Source organism: Eschrichtius robustus, chromosome 5 (assembly GCF_028021215.1).
Source record: "Eschrichtius robustus isolate mEscRob2 chromosome 5, mEscRob2.pri, whole genome shotgun sequence".
NCBI lineage: Eukaryota > Metazoa > Chordata > Mammalia > Artiodactyla > Eschrichtiidae > Eschrichtius > Eschrichtius robustus.
In genome coordinates, this window is record NC_090828.1 from 82,134,731 (window position 1) to 82,159,182 (window position 24,452).

Consider the following 24,452-nt stretch of genomic DNA (forward strand, 5'->3'; position numbering starts at 1 on the left):
GAAAAGATGCTCAACATCACTAATTATTAGAGAAATGCAAATCAAAACTACAATGAGGTTATCACCTCACACCGGTCAGAATGGCCATCATCAAAAAATTGACAAACAATAAATGCTGGAGAGGGTGCAGAGAAAAGGAAACCCTCTTGCACTGTTGGTGGGAATGTAAATTGATACAGCCACTGTGGAAAACAGTATGGAGGTTCCTTAAAAAACTAAAAATAGAACTACCATATGGACCCAGGAATCCCACTCCTGGGCATACCATGAGAAAGCCATAATTCAAAGAGACACATGTACCCCAATGTTCATTGCTGCACTATTTACAATAGCCAGGACATGGAAACAACCTAAATGTCCATCAACAGATGAATGGATAAAGAAGATGTGGTACATATATATATAATGGAATATTACTCAGCCATAAAAAGAAATGAAATTGGGTCATTGGAGAGATGTGGATAAACATAGACTCTGTCATACAGAGTGAAGTAAGTCAGAAAGAGAAAAACAAGTATCGTCTATTAACACATATATGTGGAATCTAGAAAAATGGTACAGATGAACCTATTTGCAGGGCAGGAATAGAAACGCAAACGTAGAGAACGGACGAGTGGACACAGTGGAGGAAGAGGAGGGTGGGATGAATTGTGAGATTAGGTTTGACATAAATACACTACCATGTGTAAAATAGATAGCTGGTGGGAACCTGTTGTATGGCACAAGTAGCTCAGCTCGGTGTATAACTGAATCACTTTGCTGTACAGCAGAAATTAACACAACATTGTAAATCAACCATACTTCAATAAAAAATTTATTTTAATTAAAAAAATTGGGGTCAGGGGAGACTGGTAGAAAGGCTAAATATGCAACAAAGTCACTTTACAATGGAAAAGTTTGGGAAATGTTCTGAAGAGTTGGTAATGCCTCAGGGATTTAAAGGACTTACTTGGAAGTTGGGGGGAAAATAATGAATTTGTATAGGTAAACAAGTGAAAACTTTTAACAGTCTAGTGTAAAAGCTTATTTATTTATATTGGTAACTTCTTACTACATTAATAAAAATTAGCATATTAATATATCACACAGGTATACCAACAATTATTTTTAAAAATAGTTTTAGTTTTTAAATCTAATTGTAATATCAACACATGCTCATTATAGTAAATTTGGAAAATATAGAAAAATAGAATAAAGAACATAAAAATCACCCATAATTCCAGCACCTAAATATAACCATTGTTGGCATTTTGTTGTACATTCTTGTTCTTCTATGCACATGTAGAAATGCTTTAAACAAACCTTCAATAATTCTGCATCCTATTTTTGAAATCTCACATTATATAAAGATCAACTTCCTGTGCCACTAGATACTCTTCAAAATAACAATTTTTAATGGTTGTATGATATTCCATCCTACAGACAACTTATAAGTTATTCTTAACAACCCTGTTCAGAAATCTTTGACATCTTCACTAATTATTTTTCTTGGGAATGATTCCTAGAGGTAGGACCACGAAATCAAAAGGTATAAACATTTTACGGTTCCTGACATATGCTGCCTAATTGCTTTCCAGAAGGAACATACCATTTTAAATTCTCTATACCATATATAGAATGTCCCATTAAAGAAAATTCTTTATTACTTTGTGAATAATTTTTCCTTCACTTAAAATTTTAAATAATATATAAATAAGTAAAACTAAAATACATTTTAAATGATAAGAGTACCTTAATACAAATCTGAGCAACTGAATTGGTATGAGGTGTCTACCTAAGACACCCAGCCAAGCAAAGTTAGTTACTGAAGCACCAGAAAGACAGCTCCATGAAAAGGATCAAGAAGATATTATAAGAATCTAACTAGTATTAGTTTTATATCCAAATAAGAAAAAAGTTGGAATTGTACTCTTCATGCTCCTATTCAAAGAAAGTACACTTAAGTATTCCTTAAGGAATACTGAACTGTCAAGGAATATTGTAAATAGAAATTCTAGGATCTCAGGAAAAGAAATTCAAGACAGTAAAATGTAATATACTCAGGTCTAAAGAAAATGCAAAATAAAGCTGCTAATTAGATTAACTGTTAATACAAGAGACAGTTTTACAAGGTACAGTACCTGATTAGAACTGGCTTTTTCAAGTCTGTCAATCATAATTTCAAATTGCAAAGGCTTAATTTCCATCTTTCTGTTAAGTCTATTTAATAAGGTCTCATCTTCTGAATCCATATCATAATCTGGTTGTTCGTTGTCTAGATTAAAGGCTAGAAAAGAAAAAAAAAATTCTTCAAACTCAGGAGAAATCATGGAGTTATATAGTGTTTATATTCAACCACAGAATACTCCCAAAGTATAAAGCATTGACCAAAGAGGAGTTCATGAGCAGACATCAAAAATTTGGTTTTAGAGACTCAGTTGAAGAAAAAATAAATTTTAATTCATATATGATTTAAAGTTTCACAGAACAGTAAAAACAGCAACTAGAATTTTTTATTTTAAAAATAAAGGGTCACAAATATATATATTAAAATATAAAGTAGCAATTATAAAAAAAGATATTTATTCACATGGTAGTTGGTAGCATAAAGAGAAGCTATGGAACAGAATTAACAGTCCAGAAATAAACTCAAGTGTAAAATATATGATGGGAATGGCATTTCAAATCACTGGAGATAAAACAGATTAAAAAAAAAAAAAAAAAGAGGTGCTGGTCTGACAGACTAGTTTTCTTTAAAAATAAATAAATAAATAAAATTAACATTTGCAACATTATAGATGGACCTGAGGGCATTATGCTAAATGAAATAAGTCAGAGAGAGACAAATAATGTATGATCTCACTTCTATGTGGAACCTAAAAAACAACCCAAACTCATAGAAAGAGATCAGACTTGTGGTTACCAGAGGCAGATGGTGGGAGGAAGGGGAAATAGAGGAAGGTGGAGGAGGAGGAGGAGTATGAAAGATAAGCAAAAATTGATAGGAAAGTATAATTTTCAAAATTTCACTTTTTTGGGATACAGTTTCTTCTCTTGGCTCTCAGCCTTTATCATCCATTAACAAAGAGAACAACCAATATGGCACGTTATCAAGAGATACTGCTTGGAATATTCTTAGGGATGTGAGCTAATAGCAAGAAATCTGCTGTTTAAAATGAAATCTTCTTTAAGGATTGTCCAGCTCTGAGAAGTTGAATTCTGAATCTGCCCAGAAATTTATTTCTGGGCCCCTGAAGTCAACTGCTTCTTTTTATGAACTGACAAAAATCAGCATGAGGTACTCACTAATATTTAGAATGGACCACTATAATTTGATTTACATTAATACTATAGAAAGTATAGACATTCCTGCTATAACATGATATATGAGTTCCTCAAAAAAAAAAATCCTCTATATGCAAAATTGTACACCAAAAATAACAGGCTGATGTAAAATCTATGTAACTTTGTGTTATCAGAGTCCAAGCAAACCATAAACGTTACAGTAGATGGCCACGTAAGCCACTCAGAATAGCTGGCTACTACCTCAAGGGATACTAAAAATGCACAAAAATAACAATGGAATTGCTGGCTTGCGGATACTGAGAGAACACAGACTGTAAGGGAACTTGGCGCGTTGGGGCTCCAGCAGGAAATGCAACCTGCCGCTATATGAGAGCTGTGCAAGGCTGGGGGGTATACTTTTCTGGGAAAGGAATCTTAGGTGCAGGCACTCATTTTTAATTTTTTTAATATAGAGTTGAAAGGACTCTTTCCATGTCAAGCAGCCAAGGACAAGCCTTTGCTCCTCCCTACTGAAGATTTTAATCCTGTTGCTATTCCAGCCCCCTTTGGCAAAGAAAAATCATAAAAGAACCAGTACAACTTCCATGTAGTATTGACCTCATTCCCCCCTTTTATTGATTGTTGTTGAGCTAACTGGTATCATAAACACTTGTGCAGAGTAGTCTGTACAGCAAATCTGTATTACTAAGGACAAAAGTAATAATTTTATCTAGATTACCTGTCCTGATATTATTTTTCTTATAAAATCCTAAATGATACAGATTCCCCATGTCATAGCTCTTTTTTTTTTTTTTTAAATATATTTATTTATTTATTTTTGGCTTTGTTGGGTCTTTGTTTCTGTGCGAGGGCTTTCTCCAGCTGCGGCAAGCGGGGGCCACTCTTCATCACGGTGCGCGGGCCTCTCACTTTCGCGGCCTCTCTTGTTGCGGAGCACAAGCTCCAGACGCGCAGGCTCAGTAGCTGTGGCTCACGGGCCCAGTTGCTCCGCGGCACGTGGGATCTTCCCAGACCAGGGCTCGAACCCATGTCCCCTGCATTGGCAGGCAGATTCCCAACCACTGCACTACCAGGGAAGCCCCATAGCTCTTTTTGTAATGAATGAGATATTGTTTATAAATCTACCAATTGATAAATAAATGAGAGAAATGTATATAAAAATATTTCACAGGCAATCAACTACATAATTATATAAGCATCTATGTTACTACTCACATTCAATTTGCATTCAAAGGGCTCTTTTTTGGATGGGGGTGTCAAGAGAAAGTGTTTTATTTTTTTAATGTGGTAAAATACAAGTAACAAAATTTATTATCTTAACCATTTTTAAGTGTACAGCTTAGTGATATTAGGTACACTCACAATGCTGTGCAATCATCACCACCATCCATCTCTAGAAAGCACAAGAAGGATTTTATAATTTCCTACTACCATTTCTTGCTTATGCTACCAAAAATATGGATATACTTAGTACTGTCTAGAAATAATACCTATCTCCTACATGTGTCACAGAAACAGTTTACAGAGTACATCAAAAGATGTTTGTAAAACATACAAAATCCTGGTTTAGTACTAATTCAATTTATTAAGTGCTTACTTAATACGTCAGGTAGAAAGCTAGGTATAGTAGATGAAGAGATGAATCCCTGTCTGTAGTTCCTCATTTGGAGTATGACAGTATTGACTTACACTTGTAAACACTGCTGTATAGGAAAAAAACTTTCTGTCTCTCAAGATTTTCCTCCCAAACACACATACCTGATGGTCACTGGGCTTAGAACATTGTGTGTGTGTGTGTGTGTGTGTGTGTGTGTGTGTGTGTTTAAAAATCATTACTTATTTATTTCTCCCGCAGTGCATCCCAAGTCTCTCCTACATCTGGTTAGTTCCAAAACTATTCAACTCCAGAACCGGTCCAGCAATGCAGCTGCCTGCAGCCAAGCCTGGGAAGTGTCAGATACCTGCCAAGGTGTTGTAAGGCATGGGCTGTGTCCAGAGATGGAAGTGTGGAAAGCAGTCCTCCCAGTACCACTCAGCTCCACGTCTGTCAAGCACCTGGCTCAGGTGGGGCTTAGAATATTGTTTGTTCGTCTTAACAAAGTATTACAGTATATCCTTTGAATTACATGACCATATCCCAGTTTACATCTTGTCTGTCCTCTGATTTAGAGGAGCTGTATGGCTATATATCATGCTTCTTTTGAATACTTGCAGTAAAGAGGTTAACTTGGGTACGTATTTCTGAATTCTAGTTCTTTGGAAGGGAATTGCACCCCTGATGGATACTGTGTGCTACTGATGAGAACGATTCAATTTCCATTCCAAATGAGTAAACCCTTTTAAAACAAGCCTGGCAATATCTCTCATGTTCTTCCTTTCCTACCAGGTCCCAGGCAATATGGCTCTAGGGAATAAAGAGAAAAAAGGCCATTCTGCCATCATAAAGAGAGTGACCAGAGAATACACTACCAATATCCACAAACACATCCATGGAACATGCACCTCATATATCGAGAAATCTGAAAACTCACCATGAAGGAGATGGAAACACCTCATGTGTATACTGCTAACAAGCTCAACAAAGCTGTCTGGACTAAAAGATTAGGAATGCACCCAACCATATTTGGGCTTGTTTATTCAGAAAACACCATTAACATGAAGATTTGCTGAAGAAGCTCTATACACTGGTCACCTATGTACATATCCTCACTTTCAACTTGCAGAGGGACAGGAGAGCAGTTTACGAATCTGAAGACCAGAAGGCTTTGCATTTCTTCCTTCCACACAGCATAGAGTAATAGGCATCTTGTAAAACAATGGGCAAACTAGGGTCATCTGTGTGGTCTACAGTGCATCTAATAATAAGCTGGTCTGCACCAAGACCCTAATGAGAAACTGAACTGTGCTCATCAATAGCACACAATACCTAGCAAAGGTACAAGTCCCGCTGTGCACCGTCCCTGAGTCACAAGGGGCAAAGCTGACTGCTAAGAAGAAAATTTAAACAAAAGCAGTCAAAAAATTTAAAACAAATATGATTAAGAAGGAAAATTTCTGAAGGAGTTCCTCCTCCACAGCAGACAAAGCTTCCTGAGAGCTTCCGCTTCAAGGTCTGGCCAACGTGGTCAAGTGGCTAAGCAGATCGCTTTATGTGCTCAAGAGCAAGAAACTGGAGTTCCATCTAAGGAAGATCAGGGCCCATAGAGGCAGACCCTTCTCCTTCTCCTTCCCATCTTAGTTCAAAAAACAAACAAACAAAACCCCAATAGACAGTTATTATGATAAAAAGTAATTGTTTAAAGTCACAATAAAGTTACTAACAAGGAGAAAAAAAAGGGCTGTCCAATCCACCTTGAATACTTCCAGTGAAGGGGCAGACAGATGTATTGTTTGACAGCTGCTTCTTACACTGAGTAAGAAGACAGTATCTGTCTTGTATATTTCTTCTTCCACACCTCTAACAATTGTTTACTTTCACATTAAAGAAAAAATTTTCACCTAAAAATTCACTCATCCACACATTTTTTTCTTCAATTTGAAACAGGAACAAACCATAAACAATACTCTTGAGATTTAAAACAGTTTCACATGTGGATAAAGTGATACAAACAAGAGAACAGCAATTCCTGATTTTAATTTTTTTTTAACTATCAAAATTACTCCATCTTTATTAGGGAACATTTTTTACCTAAAGTTGCTTGTCTTCTGAACAGGAATCAAAGAAAAGGCTGCAGACACTAAAGGCCATGAGAATGGAGACAACATTTATTACTATGCTTTCAGATTCCTTTCCTTATGAGTTTATTTTCTCTGAAGATCAACATATATCATTAAGGGTCTATAATGTGCTAGGTTCTAACAACAGAAAGGAAGAATGGGAATACTTCAGATTGTAAAAAAAAATTTTAAATCTATGTGCAACCTGTCAAGAGGAAAACTAGAATAAACAAAATATGCTGGGAGATCTAGACTCCAATTACCTTTACCCAAATTATATAGTAGTTACTCTTCTCTAGTAAACAGAGGGTAAAAATCTTAAAAAGTAATAGTTCTGGGACTTCCCTGGTGGTGCAGTGGTTAAGAATCCGCCTGCCAATGCAGGGGACACGGGTTCGATCCCTGGTCCGGGAAGATCCCATGTGCCACGAAGCAACTAACCCCGTGTGCCACAACTACTGAGCCTGTGCTCTAGATCCCGCGAGCCACAACTACTAAGCCCATGCGCCACAACTACTGAAGCCTGTGTGCTCTAGGGCCCATGTGCCGTAACTACTGAGCCCACGTGCTGCAACTACTGAAGCCCATGTGCCCAGAGCCTGTGCTCCACAACAAGAGAAGCCACTGTAATGAGAAGTCCGTGCACCGCAACGAAGAGTAGCCCTCGCTCGCCACAACTAGGGAAAGCCTGCGTGCAGCAGCAAAGACCCACCGCAGCCAAAAAAAAAAAAAAAAAGTAATAGTTCCTAAGGGTAGTTGCAGACCAGAACCCAGATGTTCAATTAATCATGTAACTCCCTTTCCTTGTGTTGGTGGAAAAACAACAGGTGTGGAGGAAAATTACATAACTAAAATATGGTTACTCAACAATATTTAATACAGTAAAAACCTCACTGTCATAAAGTAAACTTTGGATAATTTTCATTTTTAAAAAGTTTTTTTTCTTATTCCTGTAATCCATTTTGAATTTTCTCTTTCAAATCTCCTTGTTACCTTTTCTTTTTCTAGTACACCAGGGTCATGTTAAAAAGCAAGACAAAACAAAAAAGTTTACAAATAATAAAAAGTTACATGACCTAGAGTTGGAAACATCTTATCTTACAGATCAGAAAACTGAGGTTAAGAACTTCGGTGAATTGAGCACAGGTTTCAGGGTCTTGACCCAGAGCTCAGTGCTTCTCCCACTATACCACACAGATGCTAAATTAAACCCTTCTAATCACAAGAGCTATAATAAAAAGTTCTTTGACTGTCAACGGGAAATAAATTAAAAGACTGTTTTTGTTCAGCCATGGACTTAAATGATTAAGATAATAAATTACATACACTTAATAACCAAAGATAAAAAGATTAATATACAAATAAAACAAATGCCAGTTGACTACAATGCATGTAAAAGAAGATACTGCGAACCCAGTGCACCAGGCACTCAAGGATTTGTTAAAAACAAACAATAAAAATTAAAATGAGAACAAACTCTAATAAGACTTTCCCACTTAAAGTTATTTTACATCTAGAAAATGTCCAACATTTACCTATGAATCATCAATGATAATTTTTTTTAACGTAAAAAGAAGCAACATTATACAAAGCTCCTACTTTCATGCATCTTCAAATTTCCTAAATGCTTACTTCTGGACACTATTTGCCAATATCCAATCCCTTTTTTTCTTTTTTTTTTCTTTCTTTCTTTTTTCCCCCAATCCCTTTGATGCAAGCAACAAAATAAGACAGAGGCACTAGAGCACCTTGTTTTGTAAAGGTTCTTCTTTCAAAGTATTAACAATAACACTTATAAGAGTGTCATTCACTTAAAAACTCTCTAGTCTACCTCTTCTTCCAGCTCTGCATTTCCTTTCTTATACAACTTGCCAAAATTATGTTTATTAATCCTTTGAACCCAGTAACAACAAACACTGACTATACAACATGTACAACATGTGTAACAGGCTCCCTGCTAAATTAAGACAGATAACACCATAAAGCATAGAGAAAGTGGTGAAAGGTAATTCCAGACAGAGAGGGTAGCAGGAAAAAACACAGAGAATATGCTTAACTACAAAAGGCATAAATGATCAATAATGAGTTTGGATAGGAGGCTATATGATTCCAATGTACCTTCAAATAGTAGGACAAAAATTCAAAACCATATGCCCACGGAAGCTGTTATGCACATATATAAAATGTATATATATTTTTTAAAAGTAGAGTTGAAGAGTTTTACAAGTCTAGCATCAGCAATGCTATTGCATATCTAAATCTCAGTTAAATGGAACCCAGTGTACATTAAAGTGGGCTCTGACCAGGTAGACCTATGAACTAGGAAGCAGTTGGAATAAAACATCTTCCTAAGATCCCATATACTTAACTCTAAGGAAGTCCAGGGTTCTGACAAAGGCTCATAAGTCTCTCCTTGACATAAGTATCATCAAAGCTTTTAAAACAGTGTTTCTCAAACTTAAGCATTCACCAGAATCATCTGATTGAATCAAACAGATTGCTGAGCTTGATGACCAGTTTCTGACCCAGTAGATCTGGAGTGTGGCTTGTGAATTTGTATTTCTAACAAGTTCCCAAGTGATGCTGGACAACATTTTGAAGACCTCTAACCTAAACCCAAGTCTTCACTCTTAAAAGATTATAAACTTTACTTATTCCTCATGTGAAATACAATGAATTTTAAAAATTCTTGTATTGTTAAGATCCTCAGGCTTCAAATAACTTTCAAAGATACTTAATGACGAACTAGTATATCTCAAAGTTCAGAAGCAACCCAAGCACCATCTCCTCCTCTGCTTGGAGCTCTCCAAGGTTCTGATAACCTCCAAATCTAGCTGTTCTAAATGTTGTACCAAGAGATCATATGAATCTTGATAAAGTCAGAATTCTTGACTTTGATTCTCCAAGATTTCCTACTGTTGTAAGACTTGACTAGAAACCTTACTTACACTTTGTTCTCAATGTACAGAAAAAGAAAGTGAAGTGCAGAAGAGTTCAAGGCCACTTTTTACAAGATTATATAGTGATCCAAGGCTGTCTACCAACTAATTTATTCTAAAAGGAGTTCCAGGTTTATACTATAATCAGGATTATTCTCATAGTCTTTCTGCTGACTAGCCAACAAACTACATTCCTCTCCCACTTTGAAGAATTCACTTTTTACATAAACAAAAAGTATTACTGGTCAAAATCAGTAGCAATGACTACAACTATGGGAACCACAGACCATGAGAATGGGTAAGTGGATACTCTGAATTTTCGGGTAGAGATTTTCATAGTTAGAGAGGGGAAAGAGCCTAATGATATCAGATAGGACCCAGGGGGTGTGATAGTGATTTAAAAAAAAAAAAAGGTGTATAAAGATAATGATCCCTTTATTCTCCCTCAAATTATGTTTTTTCTTATTAGTCTTCTCTTTTCTCCTCCTTCAGATTCTTCCTCCCGTGTTTTCTAACAACTCAATAGACAACTGGGCAAGTAACAGTTCAGGACATAAAAATGCTAATGGATTCTAAACACATGAAAAGACCCTCAACCTCATTCATAATAAGAAATCCAAATTAAAACTATACTGAGAAATCAGAGTAAAGTCTGGGTTTTAGGTAATAATAATAGCGTACCAATATGGTTTCTTAGATTCAACACATGTGCCACAGTAATGCATGATGATAATATTAGAGGAAACTGAAACTGGATGAGAGGTATACAGGAACACTCTGTACCACCTTCACAACTTTCCTGTAAATCTAAAATTTTTCCAAAATCAAAAGTTTATTTAAAAAAAAAAATACTACTGATACACTGAGGTGTATCATCTCTTACCTACCAAACTGGGAAAAATCAAAAAATTCAAAAGCAGTCTTTTGACCAGGATATGGGGAAATAAGCTCTCTCATACTTTGCTAGTGGACATACAAACTGGTATAACCCTTACAGAGGGCAATTTGATAACTTCTGTAAGAAAAAGATATAATCGTACCTTTATGAAATTCTTTATATTCAAAATTATTCACTGAAGCACTATTTGTAATAACAAAAGACTGGAAACAATCCAAGTTTCCTTCCATAGGAAACTGGATAATAAACTGGCACATCCCAAACACAAAGGACTACTTATGCAGTAGTAAAAAGGCATGAGGACACACTCTACATGCTGATATAGGATAATTTCTAGACTATACTCTTACACATACACACACACACAAAATACGCTAAAAAGTACATACAGTGTGCTAATTTTTGTGTAAGAAGGGGTATAAGAATATAATTTCCTATGTACTTCAATTTGTGTAACAAAACCCTAAAAGAATAGATAGACTAGTGGTTACTTATAAGGGGAGGGTGACTGGAGTAGAGGGTAGACAGGGATGAAGTTGTTTTTGCATATTTTTATTTTGGAATCTTCTAAATGCATTATCTATTTAAAGATAAAGTAAAATCATGTTACTTTGCGACTCTAAAAACAATTGTGTGTTTTATGAAAATATTCTGGGTCTGTGATCCCTATGTACTGTGATCCCCAGATTCTTCTGTTCAAACCTCTTATCCTTCTCATTCACTCTCAACCAATCTTTCAACAAGTACAGTAGGAGGGCAAAAAGCCTCACTCAGACATCTGCGTTCACACAGTATCTTGGCTTAATTAGTATAAACTAATTCTACGATTATATATTTTATATCAGTAAGAACACACATTCTATTAATATCTATAGTGTAAAATAATTAATAAATAAGTCACAGAAAGAGCACATATCTCTCTAGCCCACTAAATGGTCAGGAACTTGAGAAATTAAACAGCAGTATTCTTATAAAGAGACTTGTTTTAATGTTAGCAAAGTATTAAATGGACAAGGAAGTAAACTCAGTATACAGAAGATATCAGAAAGATTTAAAATAGAAATCTTAATAGATCTGAAAAAATCCAAACGTATAAAACATGAATTAGAGAGCAATGAATAATTTCTTTTACAAAAAGAGACTCTTTAACTAAAGAAGATTTCACCAAATATTCTTTTCAAAAATCAGCCCTACGGTAGATATATCTCATTTTAAAATACACATTTTAGACTTCAAAACATATTGCAATGACACAATAATCAAATCTGTGTGGCTGCCATAAAGACAGACATACAGACCAATGGAACAGACAGCAAAGAAATAAACCATTATGTATATGACCAAATGATCAAAAAGGGTACCAAGGCTAAACAATGGAGAAAGGATAGTCTCTTCAACAAATGGTGTTGGGAAAACTGGAAATCTATGTGCAAAATATGAAGATAGCAAAAAAAAAAAAAAAAAAAAATGAAGATGGACACTTATCTTACATCATATACAAATATCAACTTGAAACTCCTAGAAGAAAACAAAGGCAGAAAACTTCATGACACTGGATTTGCCTATGATTACTTGAATATGACACCAATAGCACAGGCTACAAAAGCAAAAATAGACAAATGGGACTGCATCAAACGAAACAATCTAAAGAGTGAAAATATGGAGTGGGAGAAAATATTTGCAAAACATATATCTGATAAGGGTATAACATATATCTTTATGTAAGAATATATAAAGAACTCCTACAACTCAAGAACAAAAAACCAAATAACCGATTTAAAGGATATGAATAGACAGTTTGCCAAAGAAGATATACAAATAGCCAACAAGCATATGAAAAGATGCTCAACATCACTAAACATTAGGGAAACACAAGGCTACAATGAGATGTCATCTCACCCTCATTAGGATGGCCACTTCTAAAATAAAACACAACACAAAAAATTACACTTGGAGTGAAAGTGGAGAAATTGGAACCCTGTGCACTGTTGGTAGGATGATAATATAGGTGCTGCCACCGTGGAAAAAATATGAAGTTTCCTCAAATATTAAAAGTAGAATTACCATGTGATCCAGCAATCACACTTCTGTGCATATATCCAAAAGAACTGAAAATAGGATCTCAAAGAGATATGTGAACACCCATGTTCACTGCAATGTTGTTTACAACTGCCAAGATATGGAAGCAACCAAAATGCCCATCAACAGATGAATGGATAAACTAAATGTGGTATATACATACAATGGAATATTATTCAGCCTTAAAAGAGAAGGAAATCTTGTCATATGCTACAACATGGATGAACTTCAAGGACATTATGCTAAGTGAAATAAGCCAGTCACAAAAAGGCAAATACCACAGGATTCCACTTAAAGTAGACAAATTCACAGATACAAAAAGTAGAACGGTGCTTGTCAGGTACTGCAGAGAGGGTGTTAACAGGGAATTGTTTAGTTTCAGTTATACAAAATAAAAAATTCTAGAACTTCCCTCATGGCGCAGCGGTTAGGAATCCGCCTGCCAATGCAGGGGTCACGGGTTCGATTCCTGGTCTGGGAAGATCCCACATGCCATGGAGCAACTAAGCCCATGTGCCACAACTACTGAGCCTGCACTCTGGAGCCCGTGAGCCACAACTACTGAGCCTGCATGCCACAACTGCTGAAGCCCGTGTGCCTAGAGCCAGTGCTCCGCAACAAGAGAAGCCACCGCAATGAGAAGCCTGCGCACTGCAACGAAGAGTAGCCCCCGCTCGCCGCAACTAGAGAAAGCCCGCACGCAGCAACAAAGACCCAACACAGCCAAAAATGAGTAAATAAAATAAATAAATTAAAAAAAAAATTCTAGAGATCTGTTGTACAATGATGTGCATATAGTTAACAATACTGTAATGTATACTTAAAAAGTGTTAATAGAGAAAATTTGTTATGTGTTTTTTACCACAACAAAACAACAACAAAAACCCCATTTCAGGGACTTCCCTGGTGGTCCAGCAGTTAAGACTCTGAGCTCCCTATGCAGGGGGCCTGGGTTCGATTCCTGGTCAGGGATCCCGCATGCTGCAACTAAGAGCCCACGTGCCGCAACTAAAGATCCCGCACACTGCAATGAAGATACCGCACACTGCAACAAAGATCCCAGAGCAGCCAAATAAATAAATAAATATTTAAAAAACAAAACAAAAACACCCATTTTAACCTGAATCAAATCCCAGGAAACAGGCAAACCCAAATTGTGGAACACTGTACAAAATAATTGGCCTGTACTCAAAAATGTCAGTGGCATGATGCACAAAAAGATTTAGGAATAGCCCAAAGCCGTCATGTGATGGCTGGATGCAACATATCATCTGAAGTTTTCCTTCACTATAAAGAATATTACTGGGGCAATTATTAAAATATAAATGAGGTGAACAGATTAGGTAATTGCAGTGGCAATTACTGATTTTGATAACTGTGCTTTGGTTATGTAAAAGAATGTGTTTTTAAGAAACACACACTTAAGTATTCATAGATAAAGAGCATGACCTCTGTAACTTACTCTAAAAGGGTTCAAAAGAAAAATAACGTGGAAGTAAGGACATGGCTGAACTCAACACCACTATCAATCATATTATGGATATAATGGACATCCATGGACCACATCATTCAACAACACAGATTACACATTCTTTTCAAGCTCACACGGAACACTGACCAAGATACTACATCCTGGGACATAAAAAAACACCTTAATAAAATTAAAAGAATAAAAATCATACAACACCTGCTCTCACATCACAATGGAATTAAACTAGCAATCAATAAGAGAAGCATAGCTGGAAAATCCCAAAATACTTAGAGTTTAAACAATACACTTATAAATATGGTCAAAGATGAAATATCAAGAGAAATTTTAAAATATTTTGAACTAAATGAAAATGTAACTCATCAAAATTTGTGGGATGTAAAAAAGCAGTGCTTAGAAGAAAATTTAAGCATTGAATGCATATATTAGAAAAGAAGAAAGATCTAAAATCAGTAATCTAATCTTCCACCTGTGGGAACTGGAAAAGGAAGAGCAAATTAAATCCAAAGTAAGCAGAATAAAAGAAATAGAGTAAGAAATAGAGCAGAAATCAGTGAAAGTGAAAACAGGAAATCAATAGAGAAAAATATCAACAAAACCAAAAGCTGGTTTTTGGAAAACATCAATAAAATCAATAAGGCTCTAGCCAAGCTAACTAAGAAAAAAGGAGACAGAACATAATTACTAATATCAGAAATTTAAAAATAGGGAGCATCACTACCGAATCCATGGACATTAAAAGGATGGTCAAAGGATACTGTGAACAATTCTATGCCCACAAATTTGATAACCTTTATGAAACGGACTAATTCCTTGAAAGACACAATCTGCCAAAACTCACACAAGAAAAAATATACAATCTGAATAGGCCTGTCTCTATTAAAGAAATTGAATCAATAATTAATAATCTTCCAAAACTGAAAGCACCAGGCACAGATGGGCTCACTGGTGAATTTTACCTAACATTTAAGGAAGAAATCATATCAATTCTCTACAATGTCTTTCAGAGGATAGAAACAGAGGGAATTCTTCATAACTCATTCTATGAGGGCAGCATTACCCTAATACCAAAATCAGATAAAGACATTACAAGAAAACTACAGACCAACATCTCTCACGAACATAGAAGCAAAAATCCTCAATAAAATCGAATCTAAAAATGTATAAAAAGAATTATACTCCATGACCAAGTGAGATTTATCACAGGTATGCAAAGCTCGGAAAAAAATCAAATGTAACCCACCACATCAACAAAGAAAAAAGTCAAAATTATTTCAATAGAAAAAGTCAAAATTATTTCAATAGATATAATTATTTCTGCTCTATTTTGGTTTCTGGTCAAACCAAAAACCAAAACTCTATTGGTATCAGTAGATTTCTGCTCTATTTCTTATCCTATTTCTTTTCTTCTGTTTACTTTGGATTTAATTTGCTCTTCCTTTTACAGTTCCCACAGGTGGAAGATTAGATTATTGATGCAGAAATAATGCAGAAAAAGCATTTAACAAAAAAATGTTTTTTTGTTAAAAAGCATTTAACAAAATCCAACCATGATAAAAACTGACAGCAAACTAGGAATAGAGGGAAACTTCCTCAACTTGATAAAGAACATCCACAAAAAACTTACAGCAAACATCATACTTAGTGGCGTGAAACTAAGAGCTTTCCTACCAATATCAGAAACAATGCAAGGATGTCCCCTCTCACCACTGCTTTTCAACGTTGTACCAGAAGTCCCAGCTAATGCAGTAAGACAAAAAAGAAAAAAGAAAAAAGGAAACAAAAGCTATAAAGACTGGGAAGGGAGAAATTAAACTGTCTTTGTTCACAGATGATAAGCTTGTCTATGTACATATGTATATACATTCTATGAAAGAACTGACCAAAAACTCCTGGAACGAAGTGATTACAGCAAGGTTGCAGAATACAAGGTTAACAGACAAAAGTCAAACACTTTCCTATATACTGCAATGAGAAAGTGGAATTTGAAACTAAAAACACAAAACCATTTACATTAGCATCCAAAAAAATGAAACATTAAGGTACAAATCTAAAAAAAAATATGAAAAAGTTCTATATGAGGAAAACAACAAAACTCTGGTGAAACACATCAAAGAATTAAATAAATGGAAAGACAGTCATGTTCATGGGTAGGAAGACTCAATTTGGTTAACACATCAGCTTTTCCCAACTTGATCTAAAGATTCAACACAATCTCAATCGAAATCCCAGCAAGTCATTTTGTGTATCAATCAGTAATGACAAAGTGATTCTCAAGTTTATATGAAGAAGCAAAAAAATCCAGAATAGTCAACAGAATACTGAAGAAGAATAAAGTCAGAGGACTGACTTCAAGACTTACTATGAAACTACAGTAATTCAGACAGTGTGCTACTGACCAAAAAATAGACAAAAAGATGAGTGGAAGAGAATAAGAGGGTCCAGAAATAGACCCATACAAATACACTCAACTGGTCTTTGACAAAGGAGCAAAGACAATTCAATGGAAAAAGAATAGTCTTTTCAACAAACAGTGCTGGGACAACTGGACATCCATATTAAAAAAGATGAATCTAGGCACAAACCTTATACCTTTCACAAAAATTAACTCAAAATGAATCACAGACCTAAATGTAAAACAGACCTATAAATGTACTAGAAAGTAACATAGGAGAAAATCTAGATGCTCTTATGTTTGGTGATGAGATTTTACAAATACCACCAAAAGCAGATCCATGAAAGAAAAAAATTAAGTTGGACCTCTTTAAAATTAAGAACTTCTTCTCTATGAAGGACACTATTAAAAGAATGAAAAGATAGCCACAGACTGGGAGAAAATATTAAAAAAACTCATATCTGATAAAGGACTCCAAAATATATACAGAACACTTAAAATTCAACAGTAAGGGACTTCCCTGGTGGCACAGTGGCTAAGAATCCACCTGGCAAGGCAGGGGACACGGGTTCAACCGCTGGTCTGGGAAGATCCCACATGCCGCGGAGCAACTAAGCCCGTGTGCCACAACTACTGAGCCTGCGCTCTAGTGCCCGCATGTTGCAACTACTGAAGCCCACGCGCCTCGAGCTCGTGCCCCGCAACAAGAGAAGCCACTGCAATGAGAAGCCTGCGCACCTCAACGAAGAGTAGCCCTTGCTCGCCGCAACTAGAGAAAGCCTGCGCACAGCAACAAAGGCCCAGTGCAGACAAACATACATACATACATACGTACATACATAAATAAATAAAATTTAAAAAAAAATCTACAGTTAAAAAAAAAATCAACAGTAAGAAAACAAAGATCCCAATTAAAAAATGGGTAAAAGATCCAACAGACACCCCACCAAGGAAGATATACAAACTGCAATTAATGATATGAAAAGGTACTCAACATCCTAGGTTATTAGGGAATTACAAGTTAAAATAATGAGATACCATTACATACCTATTAGAATGGCTAAAATTCTAAATTGACAATACCAAAAGCTGATGAGGATACAGAGCAACATGAGCTCTCATTCACTGCTGGTAGAAATGCAAAACGGAATAGCCACTTTGGAAGTCAGTTTGGCAGTTTCTTACAAAGCTAAACACTGCCTTACTGTACAAACCAACAATTGCACTTCTAGGTATTTACCCAAAAGACATAAAAACTTACGTCCACACAAAATCATGCTATTACTTAGAGTACATTTTTCATAATTGCCCAAAATTGGAAGCAACCAGGGTGTCCTTCAATAGGTAAATGACTAAACAAACTCTGAATTATCCATACAATGGAATATTATTCAATGATTAAAAAAAACAAACAACTATCAAGCCAAAAAAAAAATAGAAGAATCTTAAATACATACTGATAAGTTAAGGAAGCCAGTCTGAAAAGCCTATGTACTGTATAATTTCACCTATATTACATTTTGGAAAAGGCAAAACTACAGAGAGAGCAAAAAGATCAGTGGTTGCCAGGGATTTGAAGGAATGAATAGGTGAAAATACAGGGAGTTTTTATCGTAATTCAACTATAGGATAATGTAATGGTGGATCTATGACATGGATTTTTAAAAATCCATAAAACTGTACAACACAAACACCAAAGAGTATGGACTTTAGTTAATAAGGTACTGACTACATTAACTGTAACAAATGTACCACACTAATGCAAGATAATAATAGTGGAAATTGTGTGTGTGTGTGTGTGTGTAGGAGGTAGTATATGGGAATTCACAGTACTATCTGCTCAATTTTTTGTAAATCTAAAAATGTTTAAAAAAAACCTATTAATCCACTTAAAAATATGTAAAGGACCTGAACAGGCATTTGTCCAACGAAGATACATGAATGGCTAACACATACATGGAAAGATGCTCGGCCTCACTAATTATTAGGGAAACGCAAATCACAATCACAAGATATCACCTCATGCCTGTTAGAATGACTAGCACCAGAAAGACAAGAGATAACAAATGCTGGTAAGTATGTGGAGAAAAGGGAACCCTTGTGCGCTGTCGGTAGGAATGCAAATTGATACAACCACTATGGAAAACAGTATGGAGGTTCCTCAAAAAGTTAAAAATAGAACTACAATATGATTCAGCAACCCCACTTCTGGGAATAAGCCAAAGGAAATGAAAACACTGTGTTGAAGAGATATATGCACCTCCATGTTCACAGCAGCCTTATTTACAATAGCCAAGACATAGAAACAACCTAAGTGCCCATCGACAAACGGAAGTTGTGGTACAATGGAATATTATTCAGCCATTAAAAAGCAGGAAATCCTGCCCATTTACGGGCATTATGGATTGACCTTGAGGGCATTATGCTAAGTGAATTGAGTCAGAGAAAGGTAGCAAATACTGTATGATCTCACTTAGAAGTAGATATAAAAAAAAAAATTTCCAACCCCCCAACCCAAACTCATAGAAAGAGAGATCAGATTTGTGATTACCAGAGGTGGGAGGTTGGGGGAGGGAGAACTGGATGAAGGTGGTCAAAAGGTACAAACTTCCAGTTATAAGATAAGTAAATTCTGGGGATGTAATGTACAACATGATGACTACAGTTAACATGGCTCTATGTTACATATGAAAGCTGTTAAGAGAGTAAATCCTAAGAGTTCACATCACAGGGGGAAAAATATTTTTTTTTAAAAAATTTATTTATTTATTTATTTTTGGCTGTGTTGGGTCTTCGTTTCTGTGCGACGGCTTTCTCTAGTTGCAGCAAGTGAGGGCCACTCTTCATCGCGGTGTGCGGGCCTCTCACTATCGCGGCCTCTCTTGTTGCGGAGCACAGGCTCCAGACGCGCAGGCTCAGTAGTTGTGGCTCACGGGCCTAGTTGCTCCGCGGCATGTGGGATCTTCCCAGACCAGGGCTCGAACCCGTGTCCCCTGCATTGGCAGGCAGATTCTCAACCACTGCGCCACCAGGGAAGCCCGGGGAAAAATATTTTTATTCTTCTTTCTTTTTCTGTATATGAAGTGATGGATGTTAACTAAGTTTATTCTGGTAATCATTTCAAAATACGTGTAAGGCAAATCATCATGCTGTACACCTTAAACTTACACAGTCCTGTATGTCAGTTATATCTCAATAAAACTAGAAGAAAAAAAAAGCATGGATTCTGGAATCTGACTGCCTGGTTCAAATTCTGGCTCCCTTAATTACAAGGTCTTGGGAGCATGCTCCTAAAACTTTTTTTATGGCTCAGCAGTATTTCATTGTGTATATATACCACATCTTCTTTATCCATTCATCTGTTATGGACACTTGGGTTGCTTCCGTATCTTGGCAACTGTAAATAACGCTGCTATGAACATTGAGGTGCATGTACGTTTTCGAATTAGTGTTTTTGTTTTTTTCAGATATGCACCCAGGATTGGTACTGCTGGGTCGTATGGTAGTTCTATTTTTAGCTTTTTAAGAAACCTCCATACTGTTCTCCACAGTGGCTGCACCAATTTACATTCCCACCAACAGTGTATGAGGGTTCCCTTTTCTCCACATCCTCACCAACGTTTGTTATTTGTTTTCTTTTTGATGACAGCCATTCTGACAGGTGTGAGGTGATACCTCATTGTGGTTTTGATTCGCATTTCCATGATGATTAGTGATGTTGATCATCTTTTCATGTGCCTGTTGCCCATCTGCATGTCCTCTTTGGAAAAATGCCTATTCAGTTCTTCTGCCCGCCCCCCCCTCCTTTTTTTGGCCACGCCAGGCGGCATGTGGGATCTTAGTTCCCCTGCCAGGGATTGAACCCACGCCCCCTGCATTGGAGCGCTGAGTCTTAACCACTGGACCACCAGGGAAGTCCCCTTCTACCCATTTATAAATCAGGTTGTTTTCTTGATGTTGAGTTATATGAGCTGTTTATATATTTGGGTATTAATCCCTTATTGGTCATATCATTTGCAAATATTTTCTCCCATTCAGTAGGTTGTCTTTTCATCTTGTCAGTAGTTTCCTTTCTTGTGCAAAAGCTTTTAAGTCTAATTAGGTCCCATTTGTTTATTTTTGCTTTTATTTCCTTTACTTTAGGAAACGCATCCAAAAAAATATGGCTGCAATTTATGTCAGAGTGTTCTGCCTATTTTTTCCTCTAGGAGTTTTATAGTATCCAGTCTTACATTTAATCCATTCTTAGTTTATTTTTGTATATGGTGTTAGAGAATGTTCTAATTTCCTTCTTTTACAAGTAGCTGTCCAGTTTTCCAAACACCACTTATTGAAGAGACTGTCTTTTCTCCATTGTATATTCTTGCCTCTTTTGTTGTAGATTAATGACCATAAGCAAGTGGGTTTATTTCTGGGCTCTCTATCTTGTTTCATTGATCTACGTGTCTGTTTTTGTGCCAGTACCATACTGTTTTGATTACTGTAGCTTTGTAGTATAGTCTGAAGTCAGGGAGCATGATTCCTCCGGCTCTGTTCTTCTTTCTCAAGATTGTTTTGGCTATTCAGGGTCTTTTCTGTTTCCACACACATTTTAAAAGTATTTGTTCTAGTTCTGTGAAAAATGCCCTTGGTAATTTTTTTAAAATAGTGGACATAAGTAAATGCATATAGGCCCGAGGGGCATGCTCCTTGTACTCAGACTTCTCTTTCACCTCTCTATCCCAGACTGTCAAATGATTATTTTGTTTTCCCAAATACCTGGAATTACTTAATATGTAATTTTCTAAGTTTTAGGGCTCCTCATCCTTTCCTGGATTAGTAGTTACCCAGATACTACTCTACCATTTTAGCACTACTGCCCACACTCACAGGTTTATCCAAGGATAGGAGGCTTAGCACAATCTTGAGAAGAGAGGAAGACCCTTAAAGCCAGCTAATCTGAATGTAGGTTGCCCTCAGGGCCTGACCTTGCTCACTGCCCCTCATATCACTCTTCTAACCACCTCAACCTGGAATCTAGCTTCACCTGGAATGTGTTATCCACAAATCTGATACAATCCACTCCTATACTTGTGGCATGGCTCTTCTGGTATTTATTTAAATGTGTGATGTCATTTCTGCTCAATTTGATTTCTTAACAGATATCCAGTGACATTTTTACAAGAAATAATGTTCCTAGAATGCATCCTTTCCACCAAAAAGTTTTACTGTATAAACAAAACAATGCTCTTCATTTGGTATCTTCTCCAACTCTTGCCAATCAAAACATATTTGTCCTGCCAAAGCAAAAGGTCAGTTATCATCATTTTTGTTTAATAGGGAGAAGAGCAAAAAACATTCCAAGGATAATGAAATTAAAGTTGGATGTTAGATCAGCATCTGTCTCACTCTTGCTGAAAACCTAGTAGAATACATACGTCCACCTTACACTAAATAAGCAGAATTTTTCTTCTTTTCCAATTGTAGACTTGACAATGGCCAGCTTCACTGAACTGAGGAGTCAGTTTCAAGTGTACTGAGGTGTACGGCAGTGTACACACATGGACAGGCATCTTCCCAGGGCTTAAGATGTTGGCTGCAGACACAAACAGCAGAATTCAGTTTCCTTTGAGTGGGTTCCTCTCCCTGCCTGACAGATAACAAGGGGTGCTACCCTACCAATTCTTTCTCCTGAACTCTTTCTTTCAGCCAAGAAATAGGTGAGACATTCTACTGATCTGTGTTTGTAGGAGTAATGCACTGAGAAGGGGAAGTGAACCTTCATTTCAAAACAAGCAAAGGAGTCCTGTTTCAAAGAAGCATTTAATTGAGTTTGAAACTGGACATAAATTAACTACAGAATACTTATGAAACAATATCTTAAGTTCCTTCACTTTCTAAAATTCTGAGATACTGTAAAATATGATATTAAGTAAAAGGGGTAATAGGAGGTCAAAATAAAGAATTTACTGCAATGCAAACAAAGTCATTTCCTTAAAAAAAAAAGGTTGGATCTTGAATTTAATGAAGTTCTTAAACTCCAAAAGGAATGAAAGAATTTTAACATCTGGGTTGAGGTACCCAAAGTAAATTTGTTATAACAGTAAGTAAAACAGAAGTAGCATTTTCTGTATGTCACACAACTGACCAATGTGTAGAATTAGCTTAAATGAGGAACAGTTTGAGTATCTTGGGTCATCAACGACTATAGGTCACCAAGATGCTTTCGACCTGGTCAGAACATCACAATGTGTTGTGATTAAATAAGTTCCCCAGAATACCAATATGGGTTACTATGGTGAACTGGTACCGAAAGGGACAGGAAAGAATAGGCAGGTTTAGCTCACATCCACACCAAGACTGGAGTCATTCCACTCCTAACTCCTTCTTGGCAGACACTTTTTGTCCTAAAATGACACTGTTGGTGAATAAGTGAGCTCAATTTTTAACCTGATCCACAGAGCAGGTCTCTCAATTTCACTGTACACATCAATAATTTTATTCTTGTATTTAATTCTGTATACAATTTTGAGTCCTACGAGATCGATGTCTCAAAAAAGTCATGATGTGCACGCTTATATCTTCACCATTCATTCACTGACTTATTTATTTGGCAAATATTTAACTGCATACCTAATCATATGCTAGGTACTACAGTAAGCAGTAAAATTAAAAGGGAAAAAAGAAGTCCCTCCTCTCAATGAGCCTTGACCTAGTGAAGCAACAGAGGGCAAACAATCACAACTGCAGGTGGTCGATGCACACAACACAGGAGGGCTTGAGGTAAACAGTGCCAAGAACTCTGCTTAGAGGGGTCAGGAAAAGGCTCCTAAAGGTAGTCCTGGAGACAAGCCTTGAAGAACAAGTTGTATTTTAAAAAGAGGAGAAGAGAAGTAAAGGGCTATGTAAAGGCCTGGAGGCATGAAAAAATAAGAGATAAGTCAGAGATCTAAAAGGAGCTCATTATTATTGTAGCTGGAAGTGTGAAGGGTTAGAGGGATGGGTGGTGGGGCGCAGTGTTCTGAGACTGTAGTGTAGGACTGTACGGAGAATGAGATGCAGCTTCTGTTCCTGAGGAACTTACAGTCTAGTGGAGGAAACAGACCTCCAACAGTTCATTTCAATGAGGCTGATGTCATGGTGGAAGAACACACAGCAAATTGTGACTGGACAGGCACAAAGGAGGGCCTTAAACACCACACAAATATGTTAAAATTTTATCCCACAGGCAACAGTGAGTCTTTGAAAAATTCTAAATGGGTACCAATCACAATAGTGGCAGTGTGGATGACTGGAAGGTACAAAGACTAGAGCAGAGCAATACAATACAATACTTTGGCAGACCAATACAAAGGTGTCTGCCAAAGCCCAGGCAAGCAATGTGATGGGCCTGAGCTAAGCCGCCCTACTGTGGCAACTGTGTTTTTCTAGCCAGGGAAATGGGAGGCGATTCTTTCAAATCTATCATTAAAAGAAGAAAAAGAAAAATCCAGAGCAATATTTTCTGAAATTCCTTGTATTCAAGGACTTAGAAAGAAGTTATATCAAGCCTTCCTTGAAAAAAGAGTCAACAATAACGAGTTTAAATTTTAGTACAGATAAACTTAAGGTCAATAATAGGCATAGAGGTAAGCAAATAATGGAATATAAATATGATAGAAAATTATATAT

The 24,452-nt window shown here is 36.5% G+C and overlaps 1 protein-coding gene across 1 annotated transcript in view; it reads right to left on the reverse strand.

Annotated features, from left to right (window-relative positions):
• Positions 1-24,452, reverse strand: part of EPC2 (enhancer of polycomb homolog 2) — a 103,516-nt gene that overhangs the window by 38,491 nt on the left and 40,573 nt on the right. The window contains exon 3 of the mRNA XM_068545145.1: positions 2,121-2,266. Coding sequence (XP_068401246.1) covers positions 2,121-2,266 — 146 coding nt within the window. The remainder of the gene's footprint in view (positions 1-2,120; positions 2,267-24,452) is intronic.